At 41.0% G+C, this 18,440-nt stretch overlaps 1 protein-coding gene across 1 annotated transcript in view; it reads left to right on the forward strand.

Moving 5' to 3' along the window:
• The window catches only part of DHX36 (DEAH-box helicase 36), an 88,018-nt gene that overhangs the window by 28,814 nt on the left and 40,764 nt on the right, over positions 1-18,440 (forward strand). Inside the window, exons 7-14 of the mRNA XM_068112884.2 lie at positions 1,706-1,785; positions 1,889-1,963; positions 12,947-13,113; positions 14,037-14,118; positions 14,344-14,484; positions 14,789-14,894; positions 17,453-17,540; positions 17,958-18,013. Coding sequence (XP_067968985.2) covers positions 1,706-1,785; positions 1,889-1,963; positions 12,947-13,113; positions 14,037-14,118; positions 14,344-14,484; positions 14,789-14,894; positions 17,453-17,540; positions 17,958-18,013 — 795 coding nt within the window. The remainder of the gene's footprint in view (positions 1-1,705; positions 1,786-1,888; positions 1,964-12,946; positions 13,114-14,036; positions 14,119-14,343; positions 14,485-14,788; positions 14,895-17,452; positions 17,541-17,957; positions 18,014-18,440) is intronic.

An 18,440-nucleotide genomic window follows, 5' to 3' on the forward strand; every position in this document is an offset into this window, starting at 1 on the left:
TTTGGGTCTTGGGGGTGTTTTGGGTCTTGGGGGTGTTTTGGGTCTTGGGGGTGTTTTGGGTCTTGGGGGTGTTTTGGGTCTTGGGGGTGTTTTGGGTCTTGGGGGTGTTTTGGGTCTTGGGGGTGTTTTGGGTCTTGGGGGTGTTTTGGGTCTTGGGGGTGTTTTGGGTCTTGGGGGTGTTTTGGGTCTTGGGGGTGTTTTGGGTCTTGGGGGTGTTTTGGGTCTTGGGGGTGTTTTGGGTCTTGGGGGTGTTTTGGGTCTTTAAAGGTATTTTGGGTCTTTAAAGGTATTTTGGGTCTTTAAAGGTATTTTGGGTCTTTAAAGGTATTTTGGGTCTTTAAAGGTATTTTGGGTCTTTAAAGGTATTTTGGGTCTTTAAAGGTATTTGGGGTCTTTAAAGGTATTTGGGGTCTTTAAAGGTATTTGGGGTCTTTAAAGGTATTTGGGGTCTTTAAAGGTATTTGGGGTCTTTAAAGGTATTTGGGGTCTTTAAAGGTATTTGGGGTCTTTCAAGGTATTTTGGGTCTTTAAAGGTATTTTGGGTCTTTAAAGGTATTTTGGGTCTTTAAAGGTATTTTGGGTCTTTAAAGGTATTTTGGGTCTTTAAAGGTATTTTGGGTCTTCAAAGGTATTTTGGGTCTTCAAAGGTATTTTGGGTCTTTAAAGGTATTTTGGGTCTTTAAAGGTATTTTGGGTCTTTAAAGGTATTTTGGGTCTTTAAAGGTATTTTGGATCTTTAAAGGTATTTTGGGTCTTTAAAGGTATTTTGGGTCTTTAAAGGTATTTTGGGTCTTTAAAGGTATTTTGGGTCTTTAAAGGTATTTTGGGTCTTTAAAGGTATTTTGGGTCTTTAAAGGTATTTTGGGTCTTTAAAGGTATTTTGGGTCTTTAAAGGTATTTTGGGTCTTTAAAGGTATTTTGGGTCTTTAAAGGTATTTGGGGTCTTTAAAGGTATTTGGGGTCTTTGAAGGTATTTGGGGTCTTTAAAGGTATTTTGGGTCTTTAAAGGTATTTTGGGTCTTTAAAGGTATTTTGGGTCTTTAAAGGTATTTTGGGTCTTCAAAGGTATTTTGGGTCTTTAAAGGTATTTTGGGTCTTTAAAGGTATTTTGGGTCTTTAAAGGTATTTTGGGTCTTTAAAGGTATTTTGGATCTTTAAAGGTATTTTGGGTCTTTAAAGGTATTTTGGGTATTTAAAGGTATTTTGGGTCTTTAAAGGTATTTTGGGTCTTTAAAGGTATTTTGGGTCTTTAAAGGTATTTTGGGTCTTTAAAGGTATTTTGGGTCTTTAAAGGTATTTTGGGTCTTTGGTGTCTTTAAGGGTATTTTGGGGCTTTCAGGGGTCTTGGCGGTCAAGGTCTTGGGGGACTTAAAGGATCGTCAAAGGTCTGAGGGGTCTCGGCAGTCTGAAGGGTCAAAAGGTATATTCCAACAGTACATAATTAAGAGTTCACGGACTGTGTTTTGGGTGTTATTTTATTTGAAGAAGACGTTTTGGTCACAAATAAACAAACATACAAACATCACCATATACGTTTTCTCTATTATAATGAGATTTATCACTTGTTTATATTTTGGAGGTACAGTATTTAAAGCCATGTTAGGCACAGATAAGTAAATGAAATGTTTTAAATGATATTGTAGTGCTGTTTAACCTGTTATCTGAATTTATTTATTTTTTTTCCTTTCTCTCTATACCTGGGTAGGTGGCGGAACGAGTTGCTTCTGAAAGAGGAGAATCGTGTGGAAATCGCAAAAGCACGGGTTATCAGATCAGGCTGCAAAGGTAACCTTTCAGTGTGAGATAAGCAACATAGCTTTGGGGTTTTACCATTTCCCCCTAATCACCTGGCTGTTCACCCGCCCAATGCCCTCGTCTTGTCCTCCAGCCGTATGCCCCGGGACCGAGGTTCCATCCTGTACTGCACCACCGGAATAGTTCTGCAGTGGTTACAGTCAGACGTGTGAGTACAAACACCGTTGATGATATTGCGGAGTTCGAATTTGTTTCTTTAACACTAGATTGCTGTTAACCTTTGCCATTCCTATAGATTGCCACTTTGGAATTTGTATTGTAAACCAAAACCTGACATGTGGTTGTCGAAAAAAAATACTTCATTGTTTTTATTGTGACTCAACAGTTGAAGTCCGGAGCCATCGTGTTTTTGGGTTGTCTGTCCGTCTTTTCGTTCATTCTAGTATCCGACCGTTATTGGTTTGTTGTTACCACAATACCTTGTGAACTACCAAAGGGAATGCAAAAAATTTGGCAACTTTGTGGACTGTAATTCAAAGATGAACTGATTTGACTTTGGGTTCAAATGCCACAGGTCTAGGATTGTGTGCGTTTTAATTGAAAATCAATGTCACGATAACTTGTGAACCGCTGAAGACATTTCGACCGCATTTGGCACAAGTATGGACTGTAATACTCGAGAATTCATGGAAAACCTTACCCCACAAAGCCTTGAGGTAAATATAATAATAACAAGCATTCTGAGTATTGCGCTGCAATACATGTCCCCTACCGGCAGTCTGTCGTCCGGAAAACTGTTGGGGAAATTACCAATGGTTATTTACCCACAGGTTCTGAATCGTTCCCAATCGCTAATTACCTCAGGGCGGGCTCACCTGTAATTCGCACACAGGACTTCGATTTATACACCTCACAGACAGGTCAGCAGAAGCACGAGAAAATAAGTTGTTGATAAAGAACCTTTCGAGTCGCTAAATATCAGTAATTTATGATATTTTCCGGTTCACGATCAATGATCGATGTGTATATATATGTTGCTCGGCTTGGCTCCGCCCCTCCCGAAAGCGCGCGCTGTGTCGCGCTTTGGACGTTTGCGAGACGAGGCTGAGGGCGCGCGGTGCGGCTTGAGGAGAACTCTAAAATAAACAAGAGATATCCATAAAATAAAATAAAATTTCGTTTAATTAACGATATTCTGCCAAACCACGTGCCCTATCGCATATTCCAAAAGGACATTTTAGTAGACTGACATGCTCAACAGATCTGTGAAGTTTCCCCTCGACTGGATCACAAATGAGGGAGATGCTCGGTATTAAAGGTTCATGCTTAAAAACGTCATAACTCTGAAACCATGTAAGACACATGACGTCATGCTGGCTGACTTTTTCGTTCATCATGGGTATGCGATTCTGCCTGCAAAGTTTGGCCTCGATCTGTTCAGCCGTTGCAGAGAAAAAGGGGTTTTCGTGTTTTCACGAAAAACAATAAGGCGGCCGAACCACGTGACCTGTGACGTCATAATTACCATTAAAATATTCTACAGACCGAGTCCCTCCTCTGGTGAATCGGTCCTATTATTGCAGAGAAATTGGTTTTTAAAGGAAATTAAAACTTAAAATGGCACTGAGTTAAGGATCATCAGAATTATCAGAATTCCCAAAGTTCAAAGTGCCATAACTTTGTCAAACATGACCGAAACGTCATGAAGTTCGAACATGATCTGTAACTTATCATGAGGAAACCATGTGCCAAGTTTGAAATCATTAGCATTAAGCGTTTCGAAAAAAAGTCCGGAAAACTATTCTTTGCGTGACGGACGGACGGACGGACGGACTGACGGACTGACAGACGGAGGGACGGGGTGCAAACCTATAGTCCCCTCCAGTGTTCACCGGTAGGGGACTAATAAGCCCGCAAGGTCGCTCCGTGGAGCGGCCTGCACGTATTGCACTGTGTGAATTATATAATTACCAACTCGCTGTCTGAGGTAACTCGGCTAAAAAAATATCCAATTTGCACCAAATAAAGTTTATGAATGGTTTCACAGACCCCTACCTCTCACTAAAAGTGGAAACAGAATGTAAATTGGAGTTAAAACAAGGAATATTAACAGCTTTGACTTGCCGCACTCCAAATTTTAGTCCGGAAAACTGTTGGGGAAATTACCAAAGTTCAAAGTGCCATACCTTTGTCAAAAATGATCGAAACGTCGTGAAGTTCGAACTTCATCTGTAACTTATCATGAGGACGCCATGTACCAAGATTGAAATCATTAGCATTAAGAGTTTAGAAAAAAAGTCCGGAAAACTGTTCTTTGCGTGACGGACTGACGGACGGACTGACAGAATGACTGACGGACTGACAGAATGACTGACGGACTGACAGACTGACAGAATGACTGACGGACTGACAGACTGACAGACTGACCGACTGACCGACTGACAGACTGACAGACTGACAGACTGACAGACTGACAGACTGACCGACTGACCGACTGACCGACTGACCGACTGACAAACTGACGGACGGAGGGACGGAGTGCAAACCTATAGTCCCCTCCGGTGTACACCGGTAGGGGACTAATAATATAGTCTGGAGGCACTTCCAGGAAATGTGACAGTAGGGGTACACTCATGTTACAAGCTGGCAACAATGTTTTTCTGAAAGCCCAGACCTCTAGGAACCCAAAAAGTCTTGTTGCCAGCTTGGGAAATGGTTTGGACCAGATTTGTGGCCATTTTTCAAAATGGCCACCTACATTTTTGGTGTTTTCTAATATTTGAGCTCTAGAACTTATATCTGGCTGTCTTAAAGGTCTCTAGGGTTATGACCTTATAACATATAGTCATACAACAATCCTCACCCAAATTGGGGTGCATGGCATATCTATAAGTGGTTTTATTGAAGCAAAAAGGCAAAAATATGCCTGAAAAACGCCTTCATTTTGATTTTTCCAAATCACTAAATTGCATACTGTGAAGTTGTTCTTTGGTCAATTTCTTTCAAAATAGTTTTAAAATTTGCCCAGATCCCTCCTCTTCATTAGCAAATCTTCAGGAATATACCCAAGTTCTCAGAAAATATGTTTTATGCATGATCAGCTACCCCTACCCCCTAAATCACAAAACGTGCCAATTTTCAATATTTCCAGATTCCAACCAATATCATTGTTGTATGACCTTTTTCTCATCATGATAGGTCCAAATTAACTTACTCTATGTGATTAGGTGTTAATAAAAATTGAATTTCACACTTTAGTGAAAATCCAAGATGGCTGCCAAATGGCCAATAAAATATAATATTTCACATTATGACGTTAAGTTAAGGTAATGCAGTCTACCATTTGATACCAACACATTTTTGAGACATAATATATTGCAATAATGATGCTTTCCTTTGTATCCTTCCTCAGGTCCTGCCCGAATCATCATTTTAACATAATTGTTGTGTTAACAATGTACTATAACATATTGCTTGTTGCATGTGCTGTAAATAGCTTTCAGTGTTGTGGTAGACATAGTCTTTGTCTCTTTCCAGATATGAATGAAGATGGAACCTGTAGCTGTGATAGGCGGGAGACGGAAGAGAGAATCAGTTGCACTGGACATCGACTGGAGCACATGCTTCATTTGCCAAGGCAACAGAAAAAATGAAAAGACAACCAAGCCCACAGATGTTGGTCTCGAACGCTTTAAAGACTGTGTGATTACGAGACAGAAATACCATGACCATGAGTACATCTCAACACTTGACAGAATACAGAGTATTGACCTTGATGATGAAAAAGAACACATAGTATGGCACAGGGGCTGTTATTCAAAGTTTACACATGCCAACCATATTGAGAGACTGAAAAATCGGCATGAAAAGGAAGCAAAGGACTCGTGTGACCAACCATCTACATGCATTCGCCCCTCTTCTAGAGCATCAGTTGCTTCAGTGTCCTGGGACAAATGTATTTTCTGTCAGGAGGATAAGGCAGGAAAGCAATTGAGGAATGTAGCCACTTTAGAGACCTCAGACAGAATACTAAATGATGCTCAAAAGAACAAGATTATGAGATGCCGGTTGGCAGGAATAAGTGACCTAATAGCTGCTGAAGGGAAGTACCACCTTCCTTGTTATGTAACCTTCAGGAGGAAGTCTGAGTCAACTGTGGTAGAAGAAGGCCCAGAATATCCACCAGATGTTTGTTTCAACAAAATGATCGAGGAGGTGGATGCTGGGCTGTCTGGAGGAGACATCTATACCATGAAAACCATCTGGCACCAATACTGTTACATGATGAGAAGAGACTTCAGTGTCTGTGTGGAGCAATGTGACCGACAGAGTTACAAAGCATTCAAGAACAAAGTCAAAAGGGTATTAGGAGATAGGGCAGATTTTGTACAGTCCATGAATCAACAGGATTCACTTCTAGTCTTCCCACTAATTCAAACAGGTATTGTTGTTCAGAACTTAGCAGAGATGGCAGATGAGCTAGAACAAAGTGAGATACAAGATTCTGATGAAACCTCCCAGCACATTCCATCTTTCTCAGCCGAAACAAAGGACAAGGAACTCTTGAGTTGGCTTTACAGAGTGGCAGTCAAAATGAGAAATGACATCAAGACAATGCCAGGACACTCAGATATTGGAGACATCAATACTGAAAGTGCACAGAAGGTGGTTCCTGAAAGCCTTTACATTTTCCTACGCCTGCTGTGTGATTGTGACAGCATATTTGAAGATTCTGAAGGGACCTCCGAAGGTGATGATGATGGAGAAAGCAAAAGGATTTTGAGCATAGCACAGGACATAGTATGTTTGGCATCTGGTGGCAGAAAGCAGACACCAAAGCAACTAGGGCTAGCTCTCACTGTTCACCAAGCAACAAGGTCCAAGGACTTGGTGCAACTAATGCATGCTGCAGGACATGGTGTTAGTTATGAAACTGTAAGAAGAGCTGACACTGCCCTTGCAAACTCTGTCTTGGCCAGATATGTTGAGCAAAACAACACAATAATACCCCTGAATTTTGCACAAGCTACCTACCAAGGATACATCAGATATGCTAATGATAACATTGACATCATAGAGGAGACCCTTGACGGTCAAGGCTCCTTTCATGCCTCACAGTCTGCTGCCTTTCGAAGAAGCATACCTGGCGAAAAGACCATTGCACCTGATGTCAAGTCAAGCAGTAGCAGATCTGTAACTGTGCCAGAGCATTTCAATGAGATTCAACCTTCAGGCATGGGCACCCAGAAACCCGAAGCAACATTTCCAGTAGCTGTGAAAGCTGATTGGTATATGGAATCGGATGCCCAGGTTATCTCTGAGGCTATGGCCATAGATGTGTCATGGCTCCTTGCACGTCAGTCTCACACCGAGGACCAGCATGTTCCAGGCTGGACAGCATTTAACCAGCGTGTGTCTGATGTGAATCCAGCAAAGACTACAGTAGGGCCTATGCCGATTAATCAATGAGCCTGCACATGAGTTTGACACCATCTGGACAGTGATTCAAAACTGCCAAAGGATGACTGCTGCACTAGGGCAAACGTATGCAGTACTTACCTTTGATGAGCAACTGTACTGTAAAGCCAAGATGTTGCAGTGGGCCAAACCAGACAAATGCAAAAACTGCTATGAAAAGCACTCAATCAAAGATGCAACAAGAAAGAGGCGGGTTGGAAAGGGTCGTGGCATTAGATGTGAAATAAGCAACAGAGATCTCAAGCTACCACAGCAATGGAAATCTTTCATGGATGTCAATGACAACAAAGTGGCTCTTACAAAGCTTCTCAAGGAAGAACTACTTGAACATGAACATGAAGCCACACAGGAATTGGTGGTTAGTGGTGGAAACAATGGCATGGCTGCCTCTTCCACAGGCAGGAACATGGAGCATCTCTGTTCATCACAAGAGGAGGCAGACACGCGTATGATTCTTCATGCTCTGGAAGCAAAGGCTAGAGGATATGAGAGGATCGTCATCACCAGTAGTGATACCGATGTATTATTGCTTTTGATGGCCTTCCAGCCCCAAATGCCAGAAGAGGTATGGATGAAATCAGGGACCTCTAAATACAGGCGCTACATTGCTGGCCACAAAATTGATTGCACTGATGATGTCAGGGACAATCTTCTAGCTTTCCATGCCATTACAGGATGTGACAGCACCAGTCAACTCGCAGGCATATCAAAGAAGGCAGCATGGAAAATATTTTGTGAAGTTCCTCACCTACTCTCCCAGCTAGGGGTTGCACATGTTCCAAGTGAAGAGATTTGTGCAAAGGCTGAGGAGTTTGTCTGCCGTCTTTACAACCCGAAAGGAGACGCAAAGGAAATCCAGGCGCTGAGATGTTCCCAATTCAGAAAAGTTGGTAAAAAGCCAGAGAACATGCCACCAACAGAGGATGCATTGCACCAGCACATTTTAAGGGCACATCATCAAGCCCTTGTGTGGCGAAATGCCAATGTGCCAAATCCAGGAATCCCCAATCCAACAACATCCGGCTGGTACCTTGAGGACAACCAGCTGATGCCCCGTCTCATGACCAAGGAAGGGCTCACAGCAGAATGTGTCAAAATTGCGACGTGTGCATGTACCTCAAAGGCCCGTCCATGTCTAACTGGCAGGTGCAACTGTAGGAAAAATGGATTGCGGTGCACATTGGCATGCAAATGTGCAGACTTATGCAGGAACCCCCTCAATGACTCTGATAGTGATTAGACGACATGCATGGAAACTTGAGTATATTCCATAATGTCATATTGTTACTATGCTGGCTGTATTTGACGTAATGTAACTAGTCTTGCTTCAGCTCTGTTCCACCAATGTATTACTAGTCTATGATATGACTGTATCCCACATTCTGTCACTTATGTATGAATAGCCAGATTAGCTTGTTGGGTATGACTTTGTTAATTCAGTGCCAAATATTTGTTTAGTTTAAAGGTGCAAGCATTGCATTGACGTTTGTATTGTTTGGATCAGTGTAACATAATAATGTTTGCATTATGTATACAAGTTATGTATGTTTATTTTTGTTTTACATTAAATAATATAGCTTATATTTTACAATCTTCTATGTCTTCATTTATGTAAGTGCCTTGTTTGTCAGCTATGTTGGAACTAATATACTCCGCAAACAAGGCACTTCCAAATCCACACTACTTTCCTGAAATTCAAATGTTATAAAACATAAATTTTACATAAAGTCCCCCTCTAAAATAATACATCTTCAACTCATCAAGACTCTTTCACATACATGTGACCTATAGAATAGTAGTGCCTCATATATTTAGTATAAATGGAACATTTTAGAAGTGCCTCTGAATGAAATTGCAGTCTTATGGTCTCGTGCCACCAAATATTCTATGGCCATTTGGCAGCCATCTTGGATTTTCACTAAAGTGTGAAATTCAATTTTTATTAACACCTAATCACATAGAGTAAGTTAATTTGGACCTATCATGATGAGAAAAAGTCATACAACAATGATATTGGTTGGAATCTGGAAATATTGAAAATTGGCACGTTTTGTGATTTAGGGGGTAGGGGTAGCTGATCATGCATAAAACATATTTTCTGAGAACTTGGGTATATTCCTGAAGATTTGCTAATGAAGAGGAGGGATCTGGGCAAATTTTAAAACTATTTTGAAAGAAATTGACCAAAGAACAACTTCACAGTATGCAATTTAGTGATTTGGAAAAATCAAAATGAAGGCGTTTTTCAGGCATATTTTTGCCTTTTTGCTTCAATAAAACCACTTATAGATATGCCATGCACCCCAATTTGGGTGAGGATTGTTGTATGACTATATGTTATAAGGTCATAACCCTAGAGACCTTTAAGACAGCCAGATATAAGTTCTAGAGCTCAAATATTAGAAAACACCAAAAATGTAGGCGGCCATTTTGAAAAATGGCCACAAATCTGGTCCAAACCATTTCCCAAGCTGGCAACAAGACTTTTTGGGTTCCTAGAGGTCTGGGCTTTCAGAAAAACATTGTTGCCAGCTTGTAACATGAGTGTACCCCTACCACCTTTTCTAGGCCACTTTTGGGGATATGCCTCCAGACTAATAAGAATAATATAATAACTAGAGGAAAAATATAATACAAGAAGAATATTGTTAGTTATTCGTGCCTGTTGTTTGTGTCCTTTATGACGTCCTTATGAACAGTGAATTTCCAGTTTAGAATTATTTTCAATCTTGTTTGAAGATTTGACTGCCAGACAGGCAAACAGACTGAAAAAACGATCTCACTCTTCTCTGCACATGTGCAGTCGGGACAAATTCAGAGCCAAAGCAATGCTGAGCTCCAGATTTGTTTTCCGATTCATGTTCAAAATATAGCATTCAATTGAGATCAAGTCATTCCTCCATCATAAACTGCCGTTTGTAGACAGAATGACAGACAGACATAAGTGAAGCATTAGCTTAACCCCACTTTTCGCTTTGCACCCGCAGGGTAATAGTGATGAATTGATACAATTTTGAATTTAGCAGGTCAAAGGTCATGTGCCCGTTGAAAATCATTTTGCACAACATAACTTGAATTAGTGGTGAGTCATTCCAGTCTCTATGAATTTAAATGATAGCAGCACAGCCATGCTTCCAGAAATAATGCAACCAGCAGCCACAAGCTGCATATGAAACAACAACAACGACACAAACAACAGGCACAAATAACTAATGTAACGTATTGAATAAGGTGTTGTTGTTTTTGTTGTTATTGTTGTGTTGCCCCAGTTAGTTATGGTTGAACAGACCAGCAGCACGGAGATAGCCGATCAATCTCACATGAGCTGTCACAGGAACAACAGTCTGTCACATCCAAGATGTTGTGCTCTTGCCTACCTGAAGCCTGGATCGTGCTGTCTCCCATTATGTATTTTATTGTGTGTGGAGTGGCCTGGAAGTGGTTGTAGGTGTCGTCAGTAGTGTCGTCGAGTCTGTTTGTGGTGTAAAAGTTGTGGGTGGCGTCTACAGCGAAGGTGTGAAAGGTGAACACGATCAGACCTGGGACATAGTTTCTCTATCATTGATGGGTGGGGGTTTTGTGCCCAATATACTGTTTAGGCCCAGGTTGTTTATTGCATTTGTGGTGATGTGGGCGTGGATGTGTTTTTTGTAGTTTCCGTTGTTTGTTGGGGGGATGTTACAAAGAATGTCACTGCAGTGTCTTTGAGGTGTAGTTTTAATATGTCTAAGGGCCTGTGGGTCTCTAAAGGTGGCTAATGGCCTCTAAAGGTAGTTTTTTTAATTTAGCTGCGTCGCAGACGCTGCTCATAGAGTGCCCTCTGCTGTTGTTGTTGTTGTTCTTCTTGTTCTTGCAGAGAAGACAAAACCTCAAAGCTCCACCCATTCTGGGAACCATAGCTCCACCCATTCTGGGAGAGCCTTCATAAAAACAAATATCCACCATTTTATTAACTCGCATAGCTTTGAGGCCTGTTTTGTAGGCCCGTGGTGTCTTCCTCTCTCACACAGTTTTATTTCAAATCAAATTCGATATATCATTTCATTTTTCACAGTCGCTAACATAGTTTTAGACTCGGTTGAAAAAAAACGGGAAGAAAATCCGATGAAAGTTGCCCTTTATAGAACGAAATGAATTCTCAAAGGCCTGTAACTTCAAGTCCATTGAGATATATATTTTTTAAATCGCGGCATGGTCAGTCATACACCGCCCGAAATAAGAGACGGGAAAATGCCGAGATATATATATTTTGTTTAAATCGCGGCATGGTCAGTCATACACCGCCCGAAATAACAGACGGGAAAATGCCGAGATATATAAAAAATTCGTCCATTTGATGACAATCGTCACGATGAAATATTTAATTTATACGTCGTCACAATAATGTGGAGAGAGGAGCATAGCTTTGTTCATGTGTCGCCACACACGGGAAATTGCCGAGATATATTTTTTTTAAATCGCGGCATGGTCAGTCATACACCGCCTGAAATAACAGACAGGAAAATGCCGAGATATATTAAAAATTCGTCGCCACACACGGGAAATTGCCGAGATATATTTTCACTTTGCACAAAAATAACCAAGTAATCGAATCAATAGGAATGTCCTGTGCCTATAACATCGACGTTATAGGCACAGCTGCATCTAGGCATTGTGTAACATCGATGCGGCTTTTGTTTTAATTAAAACTTTTTGTACTTGTTTTTTTAACGGCCTGTGGGTGGTTGTACATGTAGTGGCACGGGTGATTGGGGTCACCATTTGCCATTGCAACGAACTGTGCACCTCTCATGTCTAAATGCTCTTTGATTTTTAGCATTTTTACTTTTGTGTAAAAAAAAAAAAAAAAAACACCTTTAGAGGCCATTTTTTCCCCGCAAGCAGGGGTTGGCCTTTTTCGGGAACTGTGGTTGTTGTTGTTTTTCGGTCCCCTTTTTGAAGCAATGTTTTACGGCCGGATGCCCTTCCTGACGCCAACCCTTTTTGCCGCCTTTAACGACAAGTAGGGAATTACCAGTGAACTGGTACTCAATTTGCCGACCTCGGAAGGATGACAGGCTGAGTCAACCCCCCTGGCGTTAATTCAGCGATTGACCAGGATTCAAACCCAGGATCCTTGGATCCTAAGCCGGCACCCTAGCCGCTAGCCCAACACCAGGGATAACTTTTGTGTGGAGGTGCTAAATAAGGTGGTGTATAAGAAGCTGCATCAACAGCAGTAAATTTCAGCAATTTTTGTTTTCAAATTTTTTCCAAATTTTTCGCAATTCCTTCCCACGACCCTTGTCTTTATTTTCTTTTAAGTGAATTATATACTTGAATACTGTAGAACACAAATTGCCTCATTGGCACTTTCAAACCCCTTTCATTTAGCAGTACTTGGACAGAATATTACACCATTTATGTCTTCACGGCCAATCAAAGTTGCCACTCGCTGACACCGCCCATGTCCTTGTTTCTCAAGCTGCGTGCCATATGGCGTTCTATGAACTCTCTCGTGTTGTCTCTCTTGTACTTATCTTTTCTCTCCCTCTCTCCCTCTCTCTCCCGCTCTCTAATGTGACCTTGAATGTTTCATGTTATCTTTGATATCAAACAAAACAGTGGGTTGACATTTACCACGGTCAGAGGCATATCCATCGATGCATTCACATCAAATTATATTTTCTAGTTTATTCTATTTTATTGCCCCACTGACCGTTTACCTTTTCAGCTATCTGAGTGGAGTGAGTCACCTTGTTCTGGATGAAGTACATGAGAGGAGTTTGCAGTCAGATTTCCTGCTCACCATTGTGCGTGACCTCCTCCCTCGGCGGCCTGACCTCTCCATTGTCATCATGAGCGCCACGCTGAATGCAGAGATGTTCTCCAGCTACTTTGGCACGTTCAGCATTCCCTTTTCTGAACTTGCAGGCACACTCGTAGCTTTGGAATATATATGGGGCTCACCACTTGCATAGTTGGCATTCAGATGTGTAGGCTATTTTTGTGTCCATTGTTGCTTTTCCCTCTCCCAAAATGATTTTTATTTATTTAAATGATATCTATAAACACAGAAACATTTTTACCATGTAAATGAAACAAATCTAATTGCTGGCAAATGAATAATGAGAATTGATCAAGCATTAAGGTGCATGTGCAATGACTGGCATCATTTGTTATATGCAGAAGTCTAAGTTCATAGAGGAGATTTGGAGTGCAGCTGGTTCACAGACTGGTGGTAAAGGGATGTAAGCAGAATAAATGCACAGACACATCACAGACGGGTAGTTAAGTGGTATGAACGGAGTGAAAATTAAAAGACGGGGTGCAGGGGTGCGTGTGAAGGTACGAAATGAAGTTGGCAACACACTTTAAGGACTACAGGGAGAAGGATGATTCCACACAACAGACAATAGGAGTTGGTTCCACAGACAAAAGAACATAGGGATGAAGAAATAGAGGAGAGAGTCCATCTTATACTTGAGGAGGGTAACCCTCTGGGTTTCTGAAAGAGGGAGTGTAACTACCGAAGGGATTGCAAACAAACTTTGGCACAACTGTGGACTGCAATACAAAGTTGAACTGATTTGACTTTGGGTTCAAAATGTCAACGTTTTTTTGATTGGTGGGGTGGGAGGGGAGAGGGTGGAGAGAGGGTTTGAGCAGATCAGAAGTAAGGTGGTAGGTAGGAAGCAGCCCATAAGCTTCCTGGAACTCAGTCAACCTCTGCTCATAATGCAAAAACGTTTGTGTGTGTTTTTGTATTTTTTGGGGGTAAGGGGAGTGGTATGTTTCCTCATGCATTCATGTCATTCCTGCAGGTGATTGCCCAATAAGCCATATCCCTGGCTTCACATTCCCTGTAAAAGAATTCTTGCTTGAGGATGTGATCCAGATGATCAGGTATGCAAACTGATCTGTATCTGGTTAAGCTCTTTGGAACTTGGGCCGCTTCTGCAAGCATTTTCCCTTGGTGTAACCTAATGTTGTGTTCTCGTTTTCTCGTTTGTTTTCGTTTACTTCCTTCCACTGGCTTTTGTTTGCTCATTCGTGGGCCATTTTATTAATTTCAAATACAGGCCAATCGGCATGTCTTTTTCACACCCTTATTCACACGCATTTTTGTAGTTATCACCCTCAGCAGCAAGGTGATCCAAAACGCCGCCGGAACGGGTTTATGCGTGGAAGGCAGCGTCGGAAAGACGAGGAGGAAAAAGAACGGGAATACAATGAGAAAAAGCCTCAGTATTTGCAATATCTGGTTGGCAAGTGGGTCCTAGTTTGTGGCACATGGGTCTTGCTCTTGTGATGTACTTGTACTTTTTAATATTGACTGATATTATAGCCATCATACTAGCTCTTTCCTTCCCAATATAAACCTCATTTCTTCCAATGTACATTATACCCATCTCACTTTAACCTTGGAATGCAATCACCTTATTTTTTAGCGAGTCATTTTCCTCTATGTACGTGAGTTAATAATTCTTCCCAGCACAGTGCCTCCTCTTTTGTATATTGATACGAGCGTTGGGAAACCTTCACAAATGTAAGCTACCTTGTGGTTCTTCTTCAGGTACTCTGAAGATACAATCAGAACCATTGAGGCTCTTGATGAGGATGATGCGATAGACACGCAGCTCATTGGAGAGCTCATCAAATACATCGTCCTAAACGAAAAGGTCGGTCTTGCGGTGTCTGTATCTTCAACATTGCACGAATGTGCAGGCCCCTCCCCTTCCCCTTTCTCATTTTAGGGCTTCTGGTTCATCACTGGGGTTACTCCAAAAGTTTTATATAATTTATCTCACTAATAGCAAATCATCAGGTGTTTTGCAAATATTTCTTTGTTTGGGATCTTTTATTTTTATAGATGAGTTCTATTTTGTATCTGTTGTTGTCCTGCTTTGGTATTCTCTTCCGGGTGCATAGTGCATGCTGGGATCACAGGTTGTCTCTTGTGTAAAAGTGAAATGTTTTTTTTCCCCCAAATTCCTTGTCCTACATATAATACATGTACTGTTTCCTCTATGTGCCTTAAACTTTGTAAGGGCAAAATATGTTTTGTTGCATAAGGAATTGTACTTTTTTATACAATTTCATGCTGTTCAGCTGTAGTTGATCTCACTTTCTGTATGTACCAAAGTGCAACATGAATAGCATGACTTGCTTTTCAGTGCAACATGACTCCATCCCCAAGCACAAATGTCCTCATTTCAAAGCAAAATAAATAAATACAAAACAAGTACAGATACATTCAAAGTACTCCGCCTGCCATGCCAAATAAATAAATAACATCCTCCAGTGCACGGCACATAGAGAACGTATTGGGAGGGAGAGGTGTACAATAATTGATTGATTAATCGCATAATTAAAGTCATTAAATACTAATCGTAAAATAATTTTTTAATCAATTGGCTAATAGCATACTTCAACCACCAGTGTTTCATCCAAAGCTTTAACTTTTTGATAATTTATTGAATGAGTCATTAATCGAAAAAAATTAATAATTAATTGATTAATTGACTAATCAATAAATAGGTAATCGATTAATTGATTAATCAATAAATGAAAAATATCCTTTATAGCCACATAACTTGGTCACTGTCATGTCCGAATATCGGCTTCCTAGCTCAAAAGGTGCCAGAGATATCACCCAGATGAGAAAGAAAATAAATAAGTGATTGAATTAATACCAAAAATAAATAAATAATAATCTTAAAATAATTAAATTATTACTCGACTGGTAATGGAATATCTAAACCACCACCGTTTGATTCATATCTGTAACTTTTAAAAAATGAATCAAGTCATTAATCAAATAATTAAATAATTAATCAATTAATTGATTAATCAATAAATCAAAAATACCCTTTACAGCCAAATCACTTGATCATTGTGGTGTCCAAATATCAGCTTCCTAACTCAAAAGGTGCCTGGGATATTTCCCAGATGAGAAAGGAAATAAATAAGTACTTAATTAATCGATAATAATTAAGTAAATACTCAATTAATTGATAAATCAATAAACAAAAAATACAGTTTTTGCCAAAGGACTTGCTCACTATTGTGCCGAAATTGCAGCTTTCTAGCTCAAAGGATGGCTGAGATATCGCCCGGACAAACAAACAAACAAGAAAGAAAAAGGGCAAACAAGAAAGAAAAAAAGAAACCGAGGGTAAAAATTGAGTACTCCCTTTCACCACGCATCATCGCCAGGCCCACTTCAGTGCCCGGCGATGACGTCGTTCAGCGCCTGGAAATGGAATATTTGTCCAAGGTTAAAGTAATTATTCCAAGGTTAAAGTGAGATCTGTGAGAGGGAGTGACAAAGCTTTTCATTTCCTTTTTTCAAAACGTTTCAGAATCAAAAGCAACTTCTGTTCCAATGGCATAAGGAAACCCATCCACCACTGGCCAGAAACTACAGAGCAAAGGATTAACCTGTGTTGGCTTTAGCTGGTGCAGGATGATTCTGTCATGTTGTGGGACAAACTTGAGTTCCTGCCAAGTCATCACCCTTCACTTGCTAATGAAATGATCACTATGAAACCGCTTGTATGCTATTTCGCTCATCGTACAGTTGATTGAAAATGTAGGTATTAATTAAAGCGAAGACTCAGCTATCCGTGTTGCCGGCACTACAGAATAGAAAGATGAGAATTAAATGGTTAAACACATCCGCCATAAAAGATCACAAAGTGCTGATGCTTCAGGCCTTGCTGTTCATCGAAGCAAAAGAGAAACACCGCAATGGGACAGGGTGAAGGCCAAAACATCAGCGCTTTTCCATCCTCTATGAAGGATAACTTTAACCATTTTATTCTCGAGTTTCTGTACAGATCGTTGGCTTGTTTATACGATAATTAGCTTGTGTATAATCATTGAGCCCCCTTTCAACATGTCGTTTTAGCCACTTTTCTCTAACGACAAAGCCCTCATTGCTCTCACCAGCATGCCGTGAGTTGGAGCCTCTAACTTTGTTATTGATGTAAAGGTGTTTTAGCACAGAAGATGTTCAGAAAAGACAATTGCATTCTGGTGGGTAAATCCACTTGGATTGAGTTCCGAGCGACCCAAAGCCAGATAATATTTCCATTTTTGCATTGCAATCTCAGCTGTCACCTCGTTTTTCTATTAGTGATGCTGTCTCTATGAATGCTTTGAGCCTGTGATGAACTCGTTTCAGCAGCAGCAGCAAATTACCAAGCAGTGTGTGAAATGGTGTGTGTTTCGGCAGGAGGGGGCCATCTTGGTTTTCCTTCCTGGCTGGGAGGACATCAGAAAGTTGCACACTCTTCTCACTTCACAGTTGATGTTTACATCCGGTGAGTAAGAAATAAAAACAGCACCCCAAATACTTTATTTTTTCTCATGCTTTGCATTATTTCCCAGTTTGCCTTCATCACTGTGCACCTGTTTCCTGTTTAACATTATTGTTTAGACGTCAGACTGACATGCTTTCACCAATTCTCTACCCAATTAACTTTGGCTTCATTTTGCAGATTAATCTGTTGAGATTGGCATTTTGTAGTTTCATTTGTTATTAAAGAATGTTCGCCCACTTCTGTGTTTCACATTTTATTGTAAAACCCATCAAGACCTCTCCTTTACTTGTATGGCAGAAAGTACTTTTAAAAATCCAACCTTCATCCTGCCCTGCCCCTCTATCCCTCTTCTCTTACCCCCCCCCCCCCCCCCCCCCACTTCCCCTTCCCACCTTCCTCCACCCCTTCATTTTGCAGACCATTTCCGAATAATCCCTCTGCACTCCCTGATGCCAACTGTGACACAGACTAAGGTGAAATGAGTAATAGAAATGTTTATATGCTCCACTGCGATCCTCATCACCCACATCACACGAAATCACACACATTGTTTTTTCACAAGTTGGTTCCTCACAATCGATTCATTTATTAAACTATTCAGCCCTATTCCTAAAGCATTATGTTAACACAAGGAAGACATGCAGAAACACGCAGTCGCAGAAACACGCAGTCGCAGAAACACGCAGTCGCAGAAACACGCAGTCGCAGAAACACGCAGTCGCAGAAACACGCAGTCGCAGAAACACGCAGTCGCAGAAACACGCAGTCGCAGAAACACGCAGTCGCAGAAACACGCAGTCGCAGGAACACGCAGCCGCAGGAACACGCAGCCGCAGGAACACGCAGCCGCAGTAACACGCAGGAGCAGGAACACGCAGGCGCAGGAACACGCAGACACAT

This window comes from Myxine glutinosa, chromosome 4 (genome assembly GCF_964187855.1).
Source record: "Myxine glutinosa chromosome 4, kmMyxGlut1.1, whole genome shotgun sequence".
In the NCBI taxonomy this organism is placed as follows: Eukaryota; Metazoa; Chordata; class Myxini; order Myxiniformes; family Myxinidae; genus Myxine; species Myxine glutinosa.